The 19,195-nt window shown below is 42.6% G+C and overlaps 1 protein-coding gene across 1 annotated transcript; it reads right to left on the bottom strand.

The window, feature by feature from the left end:
- Positions 1–649: 649 nt before the first annotated feature.
- fignl2 (fidgetin like 2) lies at positions 650–18,078 on the bottom strand. The gene is made up of 3 exons (XM_075476672.1): positions 17,996–18,078; positions 16,277–16,417; positions 650–5,196 (listed from the first exon to the last, which is right to left on the bottom strand). The coding sequence occupies exons 2-3, from the start codon at positions 16,299–16,301 to the stop codon at positions 3,149–3,151; spliced, it is 2,073 nt and encodes a 690-aa protein (XP_075332787.1). The 5' UTR covers positions 16,302–16,417; positions 17,996–18,078; the 3' UTR covers positions 650–3,148.
- Positions 18,079–19,195: the final 1,117 nt, after the last annotated feature.

The raw sequence follows: 19,195 nt of genomic DNA, 5'->3' as shown, positions 1-19,195 counted from the left end.
TTTTGGGTCTTTGAAAGATGTGAGGAAAGGCCAGAAATAGCACTGGGAAGACCGCTGGGACAATCTGTTGTTTACAGACAGTGACAGGGATGAAGGACCTCTGGGCTCTTGTGCTGGGCTTGCAGCCTCAGGGGTATGTGAGCACTGCTTCTGTTGCTGGTCTGAAAGCTACTAAACACACAGGGATACACATGTACACATAAGCCAGCAAAATTATTTGCACACAGATGCACAAAACCCAGCAGTATTCTCTGCCTTTGTTTTTGTCTTCATTGCACACAAGTTCAGCCTGAACAACTGCAAAATTTTTTAGTTTTAAGTTAAACAGTAGCATACCTGAACCCTTGAAAAATGCACCTGTTTCCATTTCAGACTGATTTCCTCTGCTGATTGTGTGAAGCCAGTCCAAGCTGATGCTAAAATAAAATGAAAACCTAATAATGTAATCTGATGAGTCCACATATGACAAGTTATGAGATCAGTTTAAGGAATTATGCTGACCGTAACGGAATTAAATGACAAATGCAGAGACTCCATCCTAATTTCTGCACTCTGGAACTGACAACCTAAATCAGAGTTGGGCTGGGAGTAAAGAAACAGTCGCAATGCAATATTGACAAATTCTGTTTAATATTGTGTGATACTCTTCTCTTAAAATACAGTCTTTTCTGAGGTAGACTATTACAGTTCAAGAACATTGTCATTTTTAAAACAGACATCAAAAAGACATGAAATAAATACTTTCATGTACAATATGCCGCAAAAATGAGGTAGAAATTGTTACAGAAAATGTACAATAACCAAGAACAAAGTTGCTGCGGTAGCAGATCAAAACGCACAAAATAAGAACTTGTTTTGTTGGACAAACTGTCAGTAGAAGAGATGTTAATAGGAATAAAAATGTTGTTGCTCAAAGCCGACATTATTATTTCATTTCTGGAATTACACATGAATAATTGCTGGCGTTATCTGAATGGTGCTGCTTGAGGCATGGGCGTTTCTGTAATTTGTAAATTTGTTTCCAGTTTCTGAAACAGTGATCACTATGCACAGCGGGGGTCACTCTGATTGATCTGGCTGTATGGCATGACTGAAGCCACCAGCTGGCAAGGGAAAGTTGCACTGCGATATAGGATTGCTGGACATCAATCAGCCCACTTTCATTCCAAAGGAATTGGTATCAGGGGGGTGGCGAGTGGAGAAAAGATACAACGCCACATGGTCACTGAAGCTTGTGGCCAGGGGGCAATCCAATCTAATGAGATTGCATTGGGGAGAGAGAAAAAGAAAAAGAATGATGAGGGTGGGAGGAACAGGGAGACAGAGGGAAGAAAGAATGGTCGGAAATATTACATCATCTTGTGTATACCTCCTTAGAACCATGGCAACAGTAACACATGCAACCTTTATGCCTGCAGAGCAGTGACTGGGTTTTTCCAGCTTGTTAAATCAGAAATGAGGAACTGCAGCAAATAGAGAGATATTCCTGGATTGTCTACATGTTGGCTTCATCCACCATATGTATACATTAGCTGTGCATGATAAGACTCTGGGATATGTTAGAAGTCACATGTAACAACTTGTTTGAACCTTTTTTGCACCTGTGTTGTCATCATTTTGGATGTTTTTTTGTGCTCAAATTTCCACTGTGAGTGCGTTATATTTACATTTTTAGATGAAATTTTGCACCAGTAAAACTATAGAGTATACATGCATATACAGGATATGTAAACACTAGATAACATGTGATTTGCAAGCAGTTTGTCCAACAAAAGGGGATTTTTTTCTGTATTCTACATCGCATTTCTTGAAGACAATCATCACTTCACCATAAACTACAATAAAAATAAAGGGTAATAGAACAGAAAAAAATGTATTTATATATTCATATATAATAATACATGGATTTATGGCATCAAATATCCTTTGAAATACCTGAATTACATTCAATGTTACTCTTTGTAGCATATTCAAGTTTCTCTCCCGAGGTACAGGCCCAGCTGCAGTGGGTATTACTGTCTGGTTTCTCCTCGTTCCTCTATCTCGATCCGCGCCACTTTTTTCTAAGACCCTATGATTACATACATTCTTTATTCATATATCTGAGGTAAAGAAATTCTTCCTGAGCATTTCAAACAAGACTACATACTATGAAAACAAAAGGAGTAAGTGTAATAGGGAAACAGACATGCTGTGGGAGAAGCTGGATGTGCACATGGTGATCAGTATGTGAGATTCTCAGGAAAACTGCAATTGATGTGGAATGTGAATAATACAGCAGGTTACAAGTTACTTTTATCAAGTTAAGTGTGAGCACAGTGCCATTGATGTATTAAATAAGGATGTGTGAGAAGACGTTCTGCAACCAAACAAGCTTCACTTTTACAATACAACTCCAGGCTGGTTGCATTGAATTGAATGCATTGAATATAATGCATCTTAAAATAGCAAGGATTAGCTGCTGTGTCATGATTTGGTAGGAAGCTATCAAGAATATTAAGAGGCTATTGTTTCATAGAACCAGTCCATTTTGAGAATTTTTACTGCACGTTTTTGATCATGTATTGGGTTTGACAAGTTTTTGGTCAAAATTTGCTAAAGTGTTGCTGATCCCAAGCCCTTTTCACTCAATGGTTAGTGACAATCCAATGACTTAAATCAATGTTACGATAACATGGAAATGGACTGGAAATAAATAGGATCCTGAGAGTAGCAGCCAGTGGGGGAATTTTCCAAACCCAGATTATCCATAATCTTGGACCACGTCACCTAGCAACAAATAATTGATTTTGTCCTAGACCAAGCTAATCAGGATCTTGGAGAGTATCCAAATAGTTATCTGATTTTCCCATAGACCACACCACTAATAAACCATCCCACTCAACAAGGCCTATTCACCTTTCTTTTCTTTGGGAAACATAAAATATTGCAGGTATTCCAAGCAAAAAAAAAAAAAAACAGCACACCATGGTATGCTTATGCCAGTGAAAAAACTTTGTCAGCGCTCCCCTATTGTTGAGCTTCTCTGGCTCTTTTGGCTGCATAATCTGTAATTAAAAAGAACAACAGCAAAACATTCCCATGGCTTTCTATGTCAAAGCACAGAGAGGGTCGTAGTGCAGTCCAAGTACAGTGACTGGCTGCCTTTTCAGTGGCTATACATCTTGCTCCACTCTATACAAGTGTCCTGTTCTTTTGCAGTTGTGTGTGGCCGCACCTTGCAGAAGGCATTCTCAAAGTCTGTAAAGTTTGGAGGTTTGGGAGATGTGGTGAGACCATGCATAGCTCCAGTTGGGGAGGATGCTGAAGAGAGTGCCTGCTGGCTGAGCTGCAGAAGCTCCAACACAGAGAAGCCCTCCGTGCGCTGCAGCACAGTGCTCAGCTCCCTCTCACTCAGGCTGCAGCCTTGGGGCGTCAGCGCCTGCAGCAGCACCTGTCGGCGCATACCCGCATCTGGCAAGCCAACATGATATCTCTTGGCAAAGCTTCGATGTACTGCATCTTGCAGTAGATCAGGCCTTCCAGTAGCACATACAAGAATCACTAGACCTGTGGTCCCCACCTGGGCTTTTTCCAGGGTACTCAGCAGTATCTGCTTCAACCCCTCCTCTTCCATGGCCTCCAACTGACTAAGCAGCACCACAGAGGGTTGCCGTGCCAATGCCACCTGCAGCAGGGAACTCAGAATGTGCTCAGCCTCAAGCTTGCCTTTAGAGGCAAGCGTGGCTCCACTCACACGGTAAAAAGAAGCCCCCAACTGTGAGGCCAACGAACGAGTCAGTGTTGTCTTTCCCCCTCCCCTGGGGCCAAACAGCAGGACGGTTCTTGGTGGCCGAACCACTGGACTGGGCCTCAACACGGGCCAGAGCAAGTCCTCCTCCAGAGCAACCTTGACATGGGTGAGCCCTACCAGTTCACTCCAGCCCAGTGCTGGGATGCAGTCCAGTAACTCCTCATTGACAAGCTCCAGCAGTCTGGGATCTGGGCTCTTCAAGGTCTCAACAGTTGGGGTGCATAATGGAGATCGTTTGAGTGCCTGAGAGTGGTGCTGCTGCTGCTGCTGGGTGAAACCCTGCTCTGCCACCCCATTCTCCCCCGTCATGCCTGGTGGAGGGCTGTACTCTCCTCCTGCCCCAAACTGAGGAGACACCAGGGGCTGGGAGGAAGGCTTGTTGGACTTGAAAGTATGAGGGTCTGCACTGCCTGAGCTGCTGAAGCCATTTCCCCGACACTCTGTTTTGTCATTTACAGTGTAGGGAGAGTTTCCTCCAGCTTTCAAGGGGTCATAGCTATATTTTCTGTATCGAGACCTGTCTCCACTGTCATCTTCCTCTACACTCATCTCAAATGCTTTTCTTTTCAATGTCCCTGCAGATTCAGTTGTCCCAAGATTGGTGCTGTGGTAACTGTAGCTGCCTCCTACCACTGTGGGCCGAGAGGGAACAGGGGTAGGGGCTGGTAGACCTGAGGGGAGGTAAGTGGCAGAGGAGTGACTGTAGCTGGGAGCAAGGCTGGTCTGGGGAGGGTATGTGCTAGGAGGATAGTTATAGACAGGTGTAGTAGGGCTGTAGCTGGGAACCAGAGTTGGGGTAGGCTGGAGAGTATGAATTGAGGCAGAGGGAAGTGCTGCACTGGGTTGTGGACAGAACCCTGAGGAAAGATAGGTGCCATTGTAACTAGAGGGGTACTCGCTGGAACCATTGCAAGAGCTGCTGCCGCTATACCCAGAGTCTGAGAGATTACTGTTCACTACTGACACACTGCTAACCCCTGGAGGGCCTGTTGATGTGCCTGCAGTCTTGGAGCCTGAAATGCTGTCATGACCTCCAGGTGGAACCAAGGGATAGGAGGCATCAGTGCTGTGCGTCAGTGGCCAGGGCTCCAGCTCTGTCTTCTGGCCATTAAGGCCTCCAAAGGTTCCTGGTTCTGGGTAGGTGCCAACAGTAGGATTCCGATCGTATGGTGAGTCCAGCACACCAGCATACTTCTCAGCATAGCGCTTCAACAGGTTGGAGGCTGTGAGAGCAGAGATGTCATCGTTGGCCCAGGCGTAGTTGTGGGAGCCACGGCTGCGGCCAGAGTAGAATTCTGACTTGTGGGCTGGAGAGGAGGTGGTGGAGGAGACATCCAGGTGCTGCTCAGGCCACTGGCTGAGGGAATGGGCATGCTCTGGGTTCCAGTGCATCTTTAACAGGCCTGATGATAGAAACACACAGGGAAAATAACTTTTATTATAAACGTAGTTATGTCAGAAAATATGATATTCATGGAGCAGTAATGAAAACTGAGCTGTATGTGTGTTCATAAAAAGAAATTCATCATTTGCTTCCAGACACAGGAATGGAAATGTTTCTTTCTCCACCGTGAGTTTAAATAGATAATACTAAATAAAAGTTTAATATCTTCACATTCATGAGCAGCATCCCTGATTCTGAAGTTATACAACATCTAAAAATAGTAAAAAATCTCTTTTAAAGGAGAACTCCGGGGCATTTGAAGCGCATTTCCATTGCTAGAGGTTGTCAACTACTGATAGTAGGACACAGACAGGTGCAAATCTGCACTCCCTGTGTGGAGATCGCGCTGTTCGCTCAGCCTGTCATGCGAGGCTAATACGTGGTGGCTAAGGGGCAAGCGCTAACCCTTCCACATAAAACAACAACTTGCACACTGCAGAAACGTCACACCACTTTATAAACCATCCGACAATAAAGTCACAAGCCTTACCATCAAAACCATATGCATGGTTCTCACATTACTGGCATGGGGACGTTACAAAACAACTTTATAAACAGCATGTAACTCACCGGTTAGTTGTACGCTCGCGCATGTGAAAGCCCAAAAGAGTCGATGGACGATAATCCCATATACAAAGCAATTATCTTCTCTAGAAAAACTGCATTCAAGTATTTAAAACATTACAACAATACATGCCCAGTAATATTGTTGTAATGTTTTAAATACTTGAATGCAGTTTTTCTAGAGAAGATAATTGCTTTGTATATGGGATTATCGTCCATCGACTCTTTTGGGCTTTCACATGCGCGAGCGTACAACTAACCGGTGAGTTACATGCTGTTTATAAAGTTGTTTTGTAACGTCCCCATGCCAGTAATGTGAGAACCATGCATATGGTTTTGATGGTAAGGCTTGTGACTTTATTGTCGGATGGTTTATAAAGTGGTGTGACGTTTCTGTAGTGTGCAAGTTGTTGTTTTACGTGGAAGGGTTAGCGCTTGCCCCTTAGCCACCACGTATTAGCCTCGCATGACAGGCTGAGCGAACAGCGCGATCTCCACACAGGGAGCGCAGATTTGCACCTGTCTGTGTCCTACTATCAGTATTTGACAACCTCTAGCAGTGGAAATGCGCTTCAAATGCCCCGGAGTTCTCCTTTAACCTAAAGTTTTGCATTTGTGACAGTGCTTTAAGAGTGGCTTTGAGATCTATTAGCTCAGTATAACCTCAGTGCTGCTTCATCCAACATTTAGCTTCATATAGATCACTCAGTATGACAGAACTTTAGAGCATCTGAAGACTATTTTCCTCACTATTGTGTGCATAATGACACGTGTGGTCAAAACCCCCTCCTCTCCAAGTAGTCAGTGGCAAGAAATGGCCTATCTTGTGTTTGCAAAGGAATCTTTTTTTCAAGCATGGCAACAGAATGAGGTCAAATTTCCCAAAGAGGGAGAGGAAGGTGAAGAAGAGGTGGAAGGGAGGCAGAGAAAGGCTACAGAAAAGAGAGAGTATGAAAGCAGATCAGTGGGATGTATGTGTTTTGTTTTGTAGTTTCCCAGCTTATGTTGGCGTAGCGATAATATCCCACTGCTAGTCCCTCTACTAGTAGCATCTGGAGATCTCCCAGAGGGGCTTTTGTTATCTCCCAGTGCATGTTGCTCTGAATGACTGCTCTCTGTGCTCTGCACCTCCACCTACCACCCACCTATCCACCCACCCACCGTACACCAGAGCTTCATCGGCCCAATGGCTTGCTGGAATAAGGGAGGAAGGGAGAGGCAAAGGAGTGTGTGTGTGTGTGTGTGTGTGTGTGTGTGTGTGTCGACAGTGTTGTGGAGAGAGTGAGTGAGAAAGAAAGAGAGGGAGGTGGGGGCAATTGGAAGTGCAGCATAGTGTGCTATTCATCAGCACAGTCTCCTATGGAACATTGGGAAAGTGGAATGTCTGTTCCTCTGGCTGACTTCAGCACCGTTCGAGGTCTGATTGATCATCACTGACTTAACAGGAGAGAAGGCAGCCAAAAAAAAGGAAAAAAAAGTTCCATAAATCTCTTTGTTCCCTCATTCAATGGTCTTATTTTCACACACATACAATGAGTAGTTGAAAAACCTTTGTTCAAATGCATAATGCATGTGTCAATATTTCTATATTACTATACTATAGAGTCATCTATTTCATGAAGCGCTGCCTCTTGCTGAGGCATTAGCTTGACATTCCACACATAGCTTGGTATTATTGAACTGTCACGATTTACCCCGAGGTAAGGACTACTCCTGCCAGAAACAGAGAGGTAAAAAAGAATATGGGAAAAGCCGTCATTGCTGCACTTTGCCTTTGCTTTAGCAGACGCCTGATGATTCATTATTCATGGGTGTCTGTGTGTATGGAGCCAGGATTCTTATTGCCATTTAAATCAAATCTCAATATCCACAGCCAAAGATTCTGCTGCTCCTCTTCTGCTCCGTAGCTCACTCCTAAACTTTAGCCTCTTTCTTTCCAAACCTTCACATGTGTGTTTTCAGATTACACCCTATGTTTATTCAGTCAGATGAGACCAGAAGACCAGATGTCCATTGGATTATCATGTCCTTCATATTCAAATGCACTGCCTTAACTTCCCAGTGGCCAAACCAGTTCAAGTACTTCCCTAAGCTTCAGCCATCCCACACAGTCACACACCCATTGCAGCAAACTGTGACATTCTCACACTATAGTCATTTGTATTTTTTTACAAACATGCGGAAGACATTGGCTCGTCCACACCCAGATGACCACATACTTTTTGTGGCCTGACATGCAGGTCTTTGTCTAGGCTGCAGAAACCATATATGTCCTGCAGGCCCTTCCCATCTGCAGCCCAACCAGTTTGTGAGTTGCCCCAATAATGGGGCCTGTGTGTGACAGAGATGGATGAGAGCCCAGGGGAGCTCATAAAACCTGCAGCAGGGAGGGAGGGATGGAACACGACAGGGATGGAGGGAGGGAGGCAAAGAGTGGACAGCAGGCACTCCGTTCTTCCTAAGCGGACTGGAGCAGATATTAGAGGACTCAGTGAGGCGGGCTAACTGCTGTCCACTCCATCATCAAAGTAGAAGTAACACAGGGTTGTACACTACCCCCCTGACCAGTGTAATGACCAGCTGCCCATACCTGAAGAACCAATTCTCTGTTAATTCTAGAACTATGAACCTTTTAAAAAAGTATTTTATACTCTGATTCATTGAGTGTATGTTCACAGAGTTAAATGAGTGATTGGGTTGCGTTTACTTATGATGAAAACAGCAGTGATGCAGCACAGTTTAGCCCTTTCCATGCAATTAGATCCTGCATTCTGCTTGATTGTTGTTTTTAGAGCAGTAACACTTTGCATTAAACTAAGCAAGCTCTAATCTACACATTTGCCTAAATCAGAGCCATCATGTAGATTAATTCACTGGAGGGACAAGAAGAAAGCTAAGATTAGAAGTAGGAAATCAGGACAATGTGGGTATGCTGTGGATAGCACTAAAATCATTAGAGCAACCTCAATATTTGCTTAAGTACAATGCTAGAAAGACAAAAAGAAATAAGAAATGAAAATGCAAAAATAAACACAATTTGTAAATTTTGTAATCCAGTTGCATTATTTTAACATTTTCTTACATCATAGAACATTTTTCATCTCTAGTTCTGGGACATTTTTCTTTCATGTCACAATCCCATCAACTCCCACTGATTCTAGAGGAGGATTATAGATTAAAAACATATATTAAGAACGAAGAAGGACATTCTGGTAATTCGATTCTTTTGGAAGCTTTTATTGCTATGGGATAAACAAGTTGCTCTGTAGTCTAGTTCCAATGAAAAAGTATTTTATGTTCTATAATTTTTCTGATGCATTGTTGCGTTTATTGTGAACTGAAATGCAAGGCAGTTATAAGCATACACATATAAATGTGAAGAGATTGCTCCTTTGTTGACTGATGGTCTTACTTGGCTGCAAAGAGGTTGATAAGAACCTTCTGTGTATGCACATGAAACTTCCCACTCTTTGTGTGTGTGTGTGTGTGTGTGTGTGTGTGTGTGTGTGTGTGTGTGTGTGTGTGTGTGTGTGCGTGTGTGTGTGTTCTTGGCCCCAGGAGAGACAGATGTTCTTCTGCTGACCGCCTTACTGTCTGTGCGGCTATTGTAGTGGAAGACCATCCAGCAGACGTGCGTGGATCGGACAATCCAGTTGGCCCTGAGACAAAGCCAAAAGGAACCTATTGTCAGGGGCCTGTCTAATTATGGAAATCTTATTAATCTATTCAGGAGCAGTCCACTGACAGCTTTTGTGTCAGCCTGGGATTTATTGAGGGACCTGTGTGAGCTGCATCCTATTGTAGGAGTGCGTGATGAAGACAGTGGTGTGGCTCTCTTCACAGCTAGACTTCAAGGAGGCCTGAAATTTAGATTTAGTCCACTTATGGCTCAAGGCTGATTGTGAATTCTACCCTCAAAGCTCAAATCTCCTACCTACAAAGTCACAGAATATCCTTTGATTGGATGAAACAAAAGTAGCTTTTGGCCCATAAAGGCTGGAATTAGACTTGACTGTTGTGGTTTCCAATAAAAGAAATATCAGTGGGTGAAGTGAAACGTTATCTTGGCAGGAAGCCCTGAGATGGAGGGCTCCAATGCCGGTTCACAGCTCCCCTGAGGTTGCTTTCCCCTACTCCCTTCCCAGCACTTTTGTTTTCCCTGCCCTGAGGAACAAAACGTACACGGATGCAACGAGCCTTAAGGGACGATGTGCTATTAAACTGTGATGATTGTGAAGGGGCCGCTTGTAAACAAGAGCACTGTGGATCAATCCAATCAGGCTCTATTCATGGTTTAGCTCCACCCCCATCCAACGATAAAAAAAAAAAAACTGCCACCACCTCCACTCTATCATACACCTTCACACAGAAGCACAAATCTGGTAGCGCAACATGCCTTTAAGACTGGTGTATGGATCTAAAAATGGATCTACAAGACGGGCAGTTTGCAAAATGACAACACTAAGACGGATGGTTTGAAATTGCTGCCGAATTTTGAAAAACATTTTGAAAGTCACTTAATTTGTATTTTGTGAGGAAAGATTGTACATCCAAATTTCCAAATCAATAAAAGGCTAATTCCGATATTTAAACAATGAATTAAAGTATGCTGCAAACAATGTCAACACAAACATTATACAAAATTCTTTGAACGAAAAAAAAATGAAAAATTGCAGAGAGGGCAGTGTCTTAATTGTTTTGGGAATCCTGGTTCCGGCTGTTGTGGCAGTGTTTATGGGATTCAACTTAGACATCTTAGAAACAGCCACTTATAAGAATAATGCTTGGAGGTGTTGCAGCTACGGCACAAAGCATACCAACACAGGAACGATGGGTAGAAGTTGCACGAACAGCGTTTAAATATTGCAGACTGAAAAATCACAAAGCTGATGCTACGATGACTGCATCAGTTGTTATGTATTCATCAAGCAACAACTGATTATTGAATTATTAGATGAAATTCCAGCTTGACGGTCATAAATATGTAGAGTAAACTATCTCTTTCTTTAGGAATCTTCCAAAACTACCGTTCATTTTGGATAAAGATTAAGATTTTTAAAAGACTGCAAAGACTACATTTGTATAAAGTATAGAACACTGAGCAAGAAGCGAATCAGAATTTATTTATGTTCATTTTGATTTGTTTTTTTAAAAGCCCTTTTTTTTCTCAAGTTCACTGTGATTTATGACACTAATATCAAACAGGACATTCTTTCGGGGCTGTATGCTGCCGCACACTATCAGCCAGTCGTAAAAGTACCAATCTGAAAGGCCGGCCTGCTTTTATGGGGTGGTGGTGAAGACAGTAGCAAATTGTTTTGGGACATTCGCACACCTTGATTAGAAATACACATTTATCAGCTCTTGTACCATTTCTACCTGAAGACACTCTCAATTGACCATAAATTTCCCCAAATAAGTTGTGGATTATATCTGTTTTATAATATTCATACAACAAAATATGGAGTTACCATCTACTTTTTATCTTTTATCATTTTTAACTGATGCTGAACAGCCTGTATTGTGTGTGTGTGTGTGTGTTTCTATGTGTGTGTGTGTGTGTGTGTGTGTGTGTGTGTGTGTGTGTGTGTGTGTGTGTCTGTGGTTGGGGGGGCCTGGCCAAACTGCCTGAAGACAGTAAGAAAGGACACTAGAAAAAGTAATCATTGTGTTAGTCCAATCAAAAATGGACTTTTAAAGTGCATGTACACAATGATCTGACCAAAATCTTACAAAATCAAGCTTCTCAATACTACACTAACACATAAACCATATAATGCAGTTTGGGATCAAATCACTGTATATAAATGCTCCAAAGTTCCCCCTTTTTTTTTTTAATTTTTTTGTTAAAAGAATGAAGCAAGTGTATCTCAGTACATCCAAATTCCCAAGAAAGCTGCTCCCTTTCACATTTTTTCCTGTAATTTTGCCTGACAGATGGCTAAATACGTCAAAAATCAGCTCATTAGGACTACATATTAACTTATAGTCACTTAAAGCGTTTCAAGACAGCCCTTCTACTCTAGTAAAATCTTGATTTTACACCCACAGCATTAACTGACTAAATCAACATTCATGAAATTAAGAGACGCCTGTGTAGTGAATTCGGATATAATTTTACGAACAATGATCTAACCCTAACCCGGCAAAACTTAGGGCAGAGTGTGGCAGCATCTGTAATACGTCAGTAAATAACTCAATCCCGCTCCAATGCATGTCCATGCATAGAATAAGGACAATGGTCCACTTAGATGGCCAGCTCAAGCTGTAACTGTAGCTCCACTCAACTGTGCATGTAACCGGGCAGAGTGATAATGTGAACACTAAACAACAGGGATCATCATATATCAGCCATACATAATGGAGCATTGATAGGGAAAAAATATTATAAATCTATGAGTCAGTCAGGGGCCTCCTATCACTCAAAAGAAACACAATCCCACACTCCCACTCTGCCTCTCGGTCCCTCTGGCTCATCTGCTCCCTCTTTCGTGGCCTTAAAAAGATGTAATAACAGAAGAGTGCAGGAGCTCTGGGCTGGAGTTTTTATACCTGCTGCCCAGAGCATGAGCAGACGCAGCTCTTCTCAAAAACGCATCGCCAGTCCAGTCCCAGGAGGAGCAAGCCAATCTCCTGCAGTGGCATTGAGGGATGTCCTTTCTCTATGTGTCTCTCTTCCTCTCCCTCTCTCTGTACTTTTGTCTTTCTGCGGAAAGAGCTATCTCTGCTCCATGTATCAGAATGACAGTTTGACTTCCTCCATTTTTTCTTTCATCTTCCTCTGGGAATGTTCCAGGCCAGCTGTCAGAAGAGTTTTTGTCAGTGTGTGATGCTAATATTGTTTTATGAAAAGAAAAGGACGAAATGACTTCATTTTATTGCGTTTTGAAAATGAAATATGAAAACAAACTTCTATTCAACAATTTATCAGCAGCAGACAAATGGTCAGTATCATTACATCTTGTTGTTTTTCAGAGTGGATGGAGAGGAAGAGCAGCCAAACTACTTGATGGCATTAGTTAAAGATTGATTAATTGACAAACGTGTTTAGAATTGCTAATGACAGTGCAGCAAAAGGCAAAGTCTCATCTGAGAGTGTACTCATTTTACAGCACTTTTCTCAGCACTCTCTAAAACTAGAAAGCCTTGGGAATAATTGCTGGATGCGTCACTTCATGCTCGTAATTTTAGAAACAACTCCCCATCCCCCGTGCCTGCTAACGCACATCCACAAATGGCAAAAGCCCGTACAACCCCCCACCCCCCATCCCTTCCCTTCAAGAAAAACAGGGTCCCTATTTTCTGTGACTGCAGGCTGGCTTTAGGTCATTGTGTCCACTAATATATCAAAGAACAGCTGTCCTAAAGCTCTGTGATGACCAATCGGCCCTTCCATCTGTCTCACACAACCACTCACTCACTCCCTGGCTCTATCCTTTTTGTCCAATCTCCTTCTATCTGTGTTCCTCTGCTTTTCCACTTCCCTTATTTCCGTCATTCTCAGTGAGCATGTTGCATTCCCTCCTTTTCTGTCCAAATACCCCAGCCCCTCTGTGCTTCCAGCGTATGCTCCCAGCGCACGGACACCTCTGGGATTTGTTGTTTTCTGTTAGTACAAGCACAAATTAGAGAAAGCTCAATATGTTCAGCAGCCAAACATTCCTCTCTGCCGGTGCATTTTACAGTACGATCACCACACTACAAACACCTAAAGTATTTCTCAAGTGCAGTCATTTACTAATTAGCTTGTATGAAACAAACACTGCATTGTCAAGCTCAGAATTTTGCTGCCTCAGGAATCCAGTGAAGTGTTGCCATCCAAATAAGCCTCACCACCCAGCTTCTTAATTGGACCCTTAATGGGAGCAGAGGCCTTCTTAATGAGCTGATAAACCCTTTGAGAGACAGAGCACTGGGCCCACGGACACACTGGGGCCTGGGTCCCTAACCCTTCTTTTCTTGTAGACACATGCAATCATACACACACGCACACACGCACGTTGGAGGCTAATTAGAGCCAATTCACACCCACACTAATGATCCTAGCTCTTATTCACACACACTTTAGCAGGCTGTGTGTTTACTCAAGGACCTCACAGGACCCTCCACTGCACCACTCATACCACTCTGCCTACAATGGGGATAGACGCTGGCACCACTCTCCAGCCTGCTCCTTCAGGGGCCAGGATGAGATCTACTTCTTTTTCTCTATACAAACTGCTCCAAGACTTGGCCAAGTCATTAACAAAGACACTCACGCAAAACATAAAAACAGAGCCAGGGAGAGAAAGGAGAGGGGTCAGTCAGAGGAGAGCTATAAAAACCAGATCTGGACTCTTGTGTGTAGTCATTCTTTTGCGTGTGTATGTGTGTTGTTTTAAAAGAAAAGGTATCGCTACACCAGCGGGGGCCCCCACCAACAAGAGTTAGGGCACTCCTGGGTTGGCGGCCTGGGACTGATTTAAGAGTGTGTTTGAAGTGCAGATTACAGATTCTTTGCACCAAATCCCTCCAGGAGTATCCATGGCCCCTGGAATCTCTCTCAGGTTTCTTCTCAGGTCCAGCCATAGCTGTTCACCCCAGGTTTGTGGCCGAAGACTAAGACCAAAGCCGGACACGCCAAAGAAGAGTCTCTCTCGGGATCTAAATCATTGAGACTAAAAACATTGGAATATTCCTGATTAGAAAAAAAAGACTAAAATTTGTTGTGTGTACTTGTCTTTTATACAGAAAGACTTAACTATACACAACAACTTAAAGGCCTGTTGGAGGAGTCAGAAGTAACCAAGGAAGCAACAATTCCCACAAATGGGATTCCAACATGGAGGTGAGAGTCTTCGCATGTCCAGCACATACGCAAAGTCGGTCACAGTTAGATTTCTACAAGCAGAATCATGACTACAGTCTTTAACTAAAAGACAGTGAGCTGCAGTGTCACCAGCAAGCACAGGGGAGAGTTTGTGTGTCACTGGTCTGAGAGTAAACAGCATGACTACCTAACACTGCTGTGTGTGCTCATACGATCCCTCCGTCTACAAACACACACTAGCAGGCTGTGCTGAAACGATTTCAACATTGTTGATACCCTGCAAAACAGAGCTATGCTATACATGAAAAACATCAAGGTGCTGAGTAGAGAAAACCCGCAATGCAAGTCCTGATAAAAAAAAAAATAATAATAATACAAATCTGTCACATAGCTCGATGTTTATAATTAAGTGTTCTGAAATATTTCTATTAAGAACCAGCAGTGAGCCTTCTCTGAAGGCATGCTAACTATCTCACCATCAGTTTGTGACATTCTTAGACGTGCCGTGCACTCCAGCTGCGTTCAGTGTATTCGGTCAGCATGGACCAGCAGGGAACAGGGAACTGATGGAACAACCATTTAAACAGAACTTGGTCGGAAACAGCACAAGCATGCATGCTCTCGCCAATGATTGGTTCATCAAATTTATGTTAACAATTCAGCCTGATCATTTTTAACATTATGACCATAATCTAACTGAAAAACAATTTTGGGAGAACTAGAATTAGATTAACCTAACCCCTTGTGAGAGGACATATTTCATAACACAACAGGAGGTCGACTTCTTAATCAGCTATTTCAAGGCTAAAATTTACAAAAAGCAAATAAACAGTAAAAGTAACTGTCAAGCATCTGCTCATGATGCTTCAATTAAGCTGTTGGAATTCACACACCCACACACTTGCCTGCACTGCTGCTGCAACTAATTTTTAAATGCAAATGGAACAATCAGAAGTTTCTAATATCAGTTTTGAGGTAATTCTTTCTAAATGAAGCTCTCTGTTTGATTTCTCCCTCTTTTCTTGTAACTGTCATGCCAATAATGCTTCTTTGAGGCGAGTTAAAGAGCCGGGAGAAAGGGGCTCTTGAGTCTGAGGCCACAGAGGCAGCCCCATGCTGGCCGACAAACAATGCTGTTTTGGAGAGCCAGAGCACTGGACTCCCAATGAAACCTGGTAGGAGGGTGCACAGGGGGGAGGCCAACACTGGACACGTCAGTTATTAGGTTGGGATGGTAGAGAGACAGAGAAAAGGGAGGGAGAGCAGAAGGCAGCATGTGAGGTGGATAAGTCCTGCGCCTCTGAATTGGTAAAATAACACATGCAGAGCTGAGGGGTTTCTGCAGTTTAAACCATCGTCTTTTTCAATCTCCCATGTTCCTCATCCGTTTCCCTTTTGTATCTACTGCCTGCTGATGAAACATTTAGACAGGGCCAGCGCCTGGGTTTAGCATTTCCACAGCGCACGTCAAGGAAAAAGTCAAGTTTCTGCACAAAGGCTACTTTTCAGTGACCGGTGCATCTTTCACTCTGTTTGCAACACAAAACATTGTGTTCACTTCTGCTTGTTTTTGGAGTGAAGGCTCATTGATTCAGGCAAAGTCCAACTAAGTCAAGTGAGGCTCTTTGGTGTGTAGGGTAGAGGGAAAGAAGAGTGCACTACTCACTATAGGGGACAATAGGACTCAGCATTCTGTGGAGCTGGTCTCAGTAAGGAAGAATGCTGTTTCATGAATGCCAGCTACGGTTAGCGCCGGTCCGGCTGTAGTCCATCACTGGTATGAGCTTGCACTGACAACAGAACAGCCCTGAGAGAGGAGAGAAAAATATAAAGAGGTAAGGTAGTTGCTGGCTGCTGCACAATGTTTGGACAAACACTAACATGTCAACCAGCCGTTTCAGGCAAGCTCAAACAGCACAAACACGTTCAAACACACAGAGCAGAACTTAACCAGAGTGTGATAGAATTACGGACCAACCTGAGAGCCCTATCAGTGTGACAAAAACAGAATTCACACTCACACACAAATTCAGACCCATAAGGGCATTCATTACAGGCAGGCATTAAGCTGATTGTGAAGCTGTGTCCAGCCTCTAAAGAAGGCTTTCTAAATCTGCCTCACAAAAAGACCCATGCATACCATTGCTCTGTGCGCTGGGGCAATAAAGACTGCATTCTTAAGACACCAAATACTTTCGGAGCTGTATTTGCAAAATGCAGAGAAAAAAAAAGTTACCTGTGGACAGAGTTTCCCGTTTCAAGCTATCTAAACGAATAACAGATCTGCAATTCAGTTGTATAACTAATTCAATTCATATCTTTTAAAAAACATGATTTTAAATGTAAAAATAACTTACTTTACTTTTACTGGTCTATTCTTAAATATAAGCGTGGATGAAATATAGTATAATTATATTTCAGTTTCGATTGCAGATATCCAATTTTAATCATGCACAGATTAAAAGCAGTTTAATCTTCCAGTTTCTATTGTTTACTTCTGATATGAAGTAACTATCTTTTTTTTAAATTATTGTTTTTGTTTTTTTAATATAAACCACTTTTTGAAAATTGATTGTAATCTGTATTGTTTACAAAGAAAAGATGGTGGGGTGAAAAAAAATAAATTTTAAACTGTCCCTCAGTCTTTAAAATCCATAAGGACATTTTTAGGCACATGTACACATAAATATTTTCATGAATATGCACTCCATCTATTAAACCACTTTTTGAAAATTGATGGTAATCTGTATTGTTTACAAAGAAAAGATGGTGGGGTGAAAAAAAATAAATTTTAAACTGTCCCTCAGTCTTTAAAATCCATAAGGACATTTTTAGGCACATGTACACATAAATATTTTCATGAATATGCACTCCATCTATTAAAAGTGTTGTGCAATACTATGTTTATCAACTTTCAAACACCAGTATTTTACTTAATGAAGCATTATTGTTATGGTAACACAGACTCTGTATGCTTAAAACAACAACCAAAATACCAATATACATTCACACATGCACCATTCACATGGAGGAGACATGCAATGACCACACGGCTGTCTTTGGACACTAACAAGCTTCACATACAACACTGACTCTTGTTACAGTCTCATCTAATTTAATAGATTGTCAACTTTTAACACTTGGCCCAAACTAACAATCTATGCTACTGCAAAAATAAACAGTGCTCTGGAAGGAGAGAGCGGAACTGGAAGATTTGGATTGCTTGGGGAAATGTCTCATGGTCAGTGGCCAAAGAGGAGAGCTGCTTCAACACGCTCAGTTACGGTCCTCCTTCAACTTCAGCATAGCCAAGTCAAACAGCAGGGAGAACAGCGGGCCATGACAGCAGATCAACACTTAGTGCAGAGAAGACAAGCGGCCTTACCTATTCATGCCTGCATGTCCTCCATTAGATCTGAAAGCACTAGGATAATCCCTGGAGCAGAGCAGATCCGTGTGTGCACTGCTATGCTTTTTTCCACATATGGGACAGAATTCCGCTCTCTCCCTCCCTCCCTCTTTCTCTCTCTCTCTCTCTGACCAGTGACAACAGAGTGAGTGCTCAGCTCCCCTCCCCCATTGATCTCCCATCCCCCTCTCCCTCCCCTTCTTCTCTGTCTTTATGCTAAAAGTATTTAAGTAGGAAGAAGGAGAGAGAATAAGGGGAGTGCAGCAGGGAGGGTGGGGAACTGACCAATCCTCCTCTGAAGGAGAAGAAGGCACCCTTATACTGAAAACTGGACTCAGGGGACAGTGGACAGAGAGTTTTTGTTTGGAGGAAAATGGCCACTATAAGTTTGGTTTAGCCTGGGAGGATTAAGAAAGATAAACATTGGACAGATTGTGGTGACAAGTCTTTGAGAGCAATCTCTTATTTCTTCTCTGGCTGACTGAAACAGTCGATTGGGTTGCTTGATGAAATAATCAATTACTAACTTGTTACAAGTTTGCTTAATTACCCTCAAAAATGTCACACTACCTGTCCCATAACTTGGCAAGTCAGACCAGCTCCGTTAAAGATGCCTTCCAAAAATTCCAAGATGCCACACTCACAACTTCACATCTTCTTCAGGAGACACAATAAGAAATTCAAAACAAGACCATTTGGTTTAGCAAGCTGCCAGTCATCTTTTAGGCATTTACTAATTAACAGCACCTCAATCACAATCCACATGTCCTGTCCTCACAGTCTCTGATCTGTCGGCTGTCATACCATTTTTTACACTGTCTACAGTATTGGTCAGAAGTTTGGACAGACCCACCTCTCATTTATTTTGAAAGATGTTTGGCAGGTGCTTTAGTTAGGTTATGTTTGGTTTGTTGCAGGTTTGTAAAAACACCTTCATATTGTTCTCTCAGAAATCAATGCCAAAGCTTCTGACTATCATGACAGCAACCAAACTTTTTTCTTTTTACTAATAATAAGCTGGTCATTTGACCAGTTTGGCTGCTTTTATGTTTTGAACTAAGATAGTTCTATAAAGCACCTGCTAAGAACTGGTTTGATTTTCCACAGTTTGAGAGTCGCCACAGAGCCACATCCTTACGACACTTTAAACGTCTCTTCTAATACACGTGAGAACCT

Source organism: Odontesthes bonariensis, chromosome 10 (assembly GCF_027942865.1).
Source record: "Odontesthes bonariensis isolate fOdoBon6 chromosome 10, fOdoBon6.hap1, whole genome shotgun sequence".
NCBI lineage: Eukaryota > Metazoa > Chordata > Actinopteri > Atheriniformes > Atherinopsidae > Odontesthes > Odontesthes bonariensis.
The sequence above is the reverse complement of the archived record's forward strand: the minus strand, read 5'-3'. Positions and strand labels throughout refer to the sequence as shown.

Excerpts from the sequence above, each read along its gene's own strand:
- fignl2 (XM_075476672.1), bottom strand. The coding sequence starts at position 16,301 with ATGCTGAGTCCTATTGTCCCCTATA. Across the intron at positions 5,197-16,276 it reads GAGTCCTATTGTCCCCTATA|GCCTGTTAAAGATGCACTGG; the intron begins GTGAGTAGTGCA and ends TTCTATCATCAG.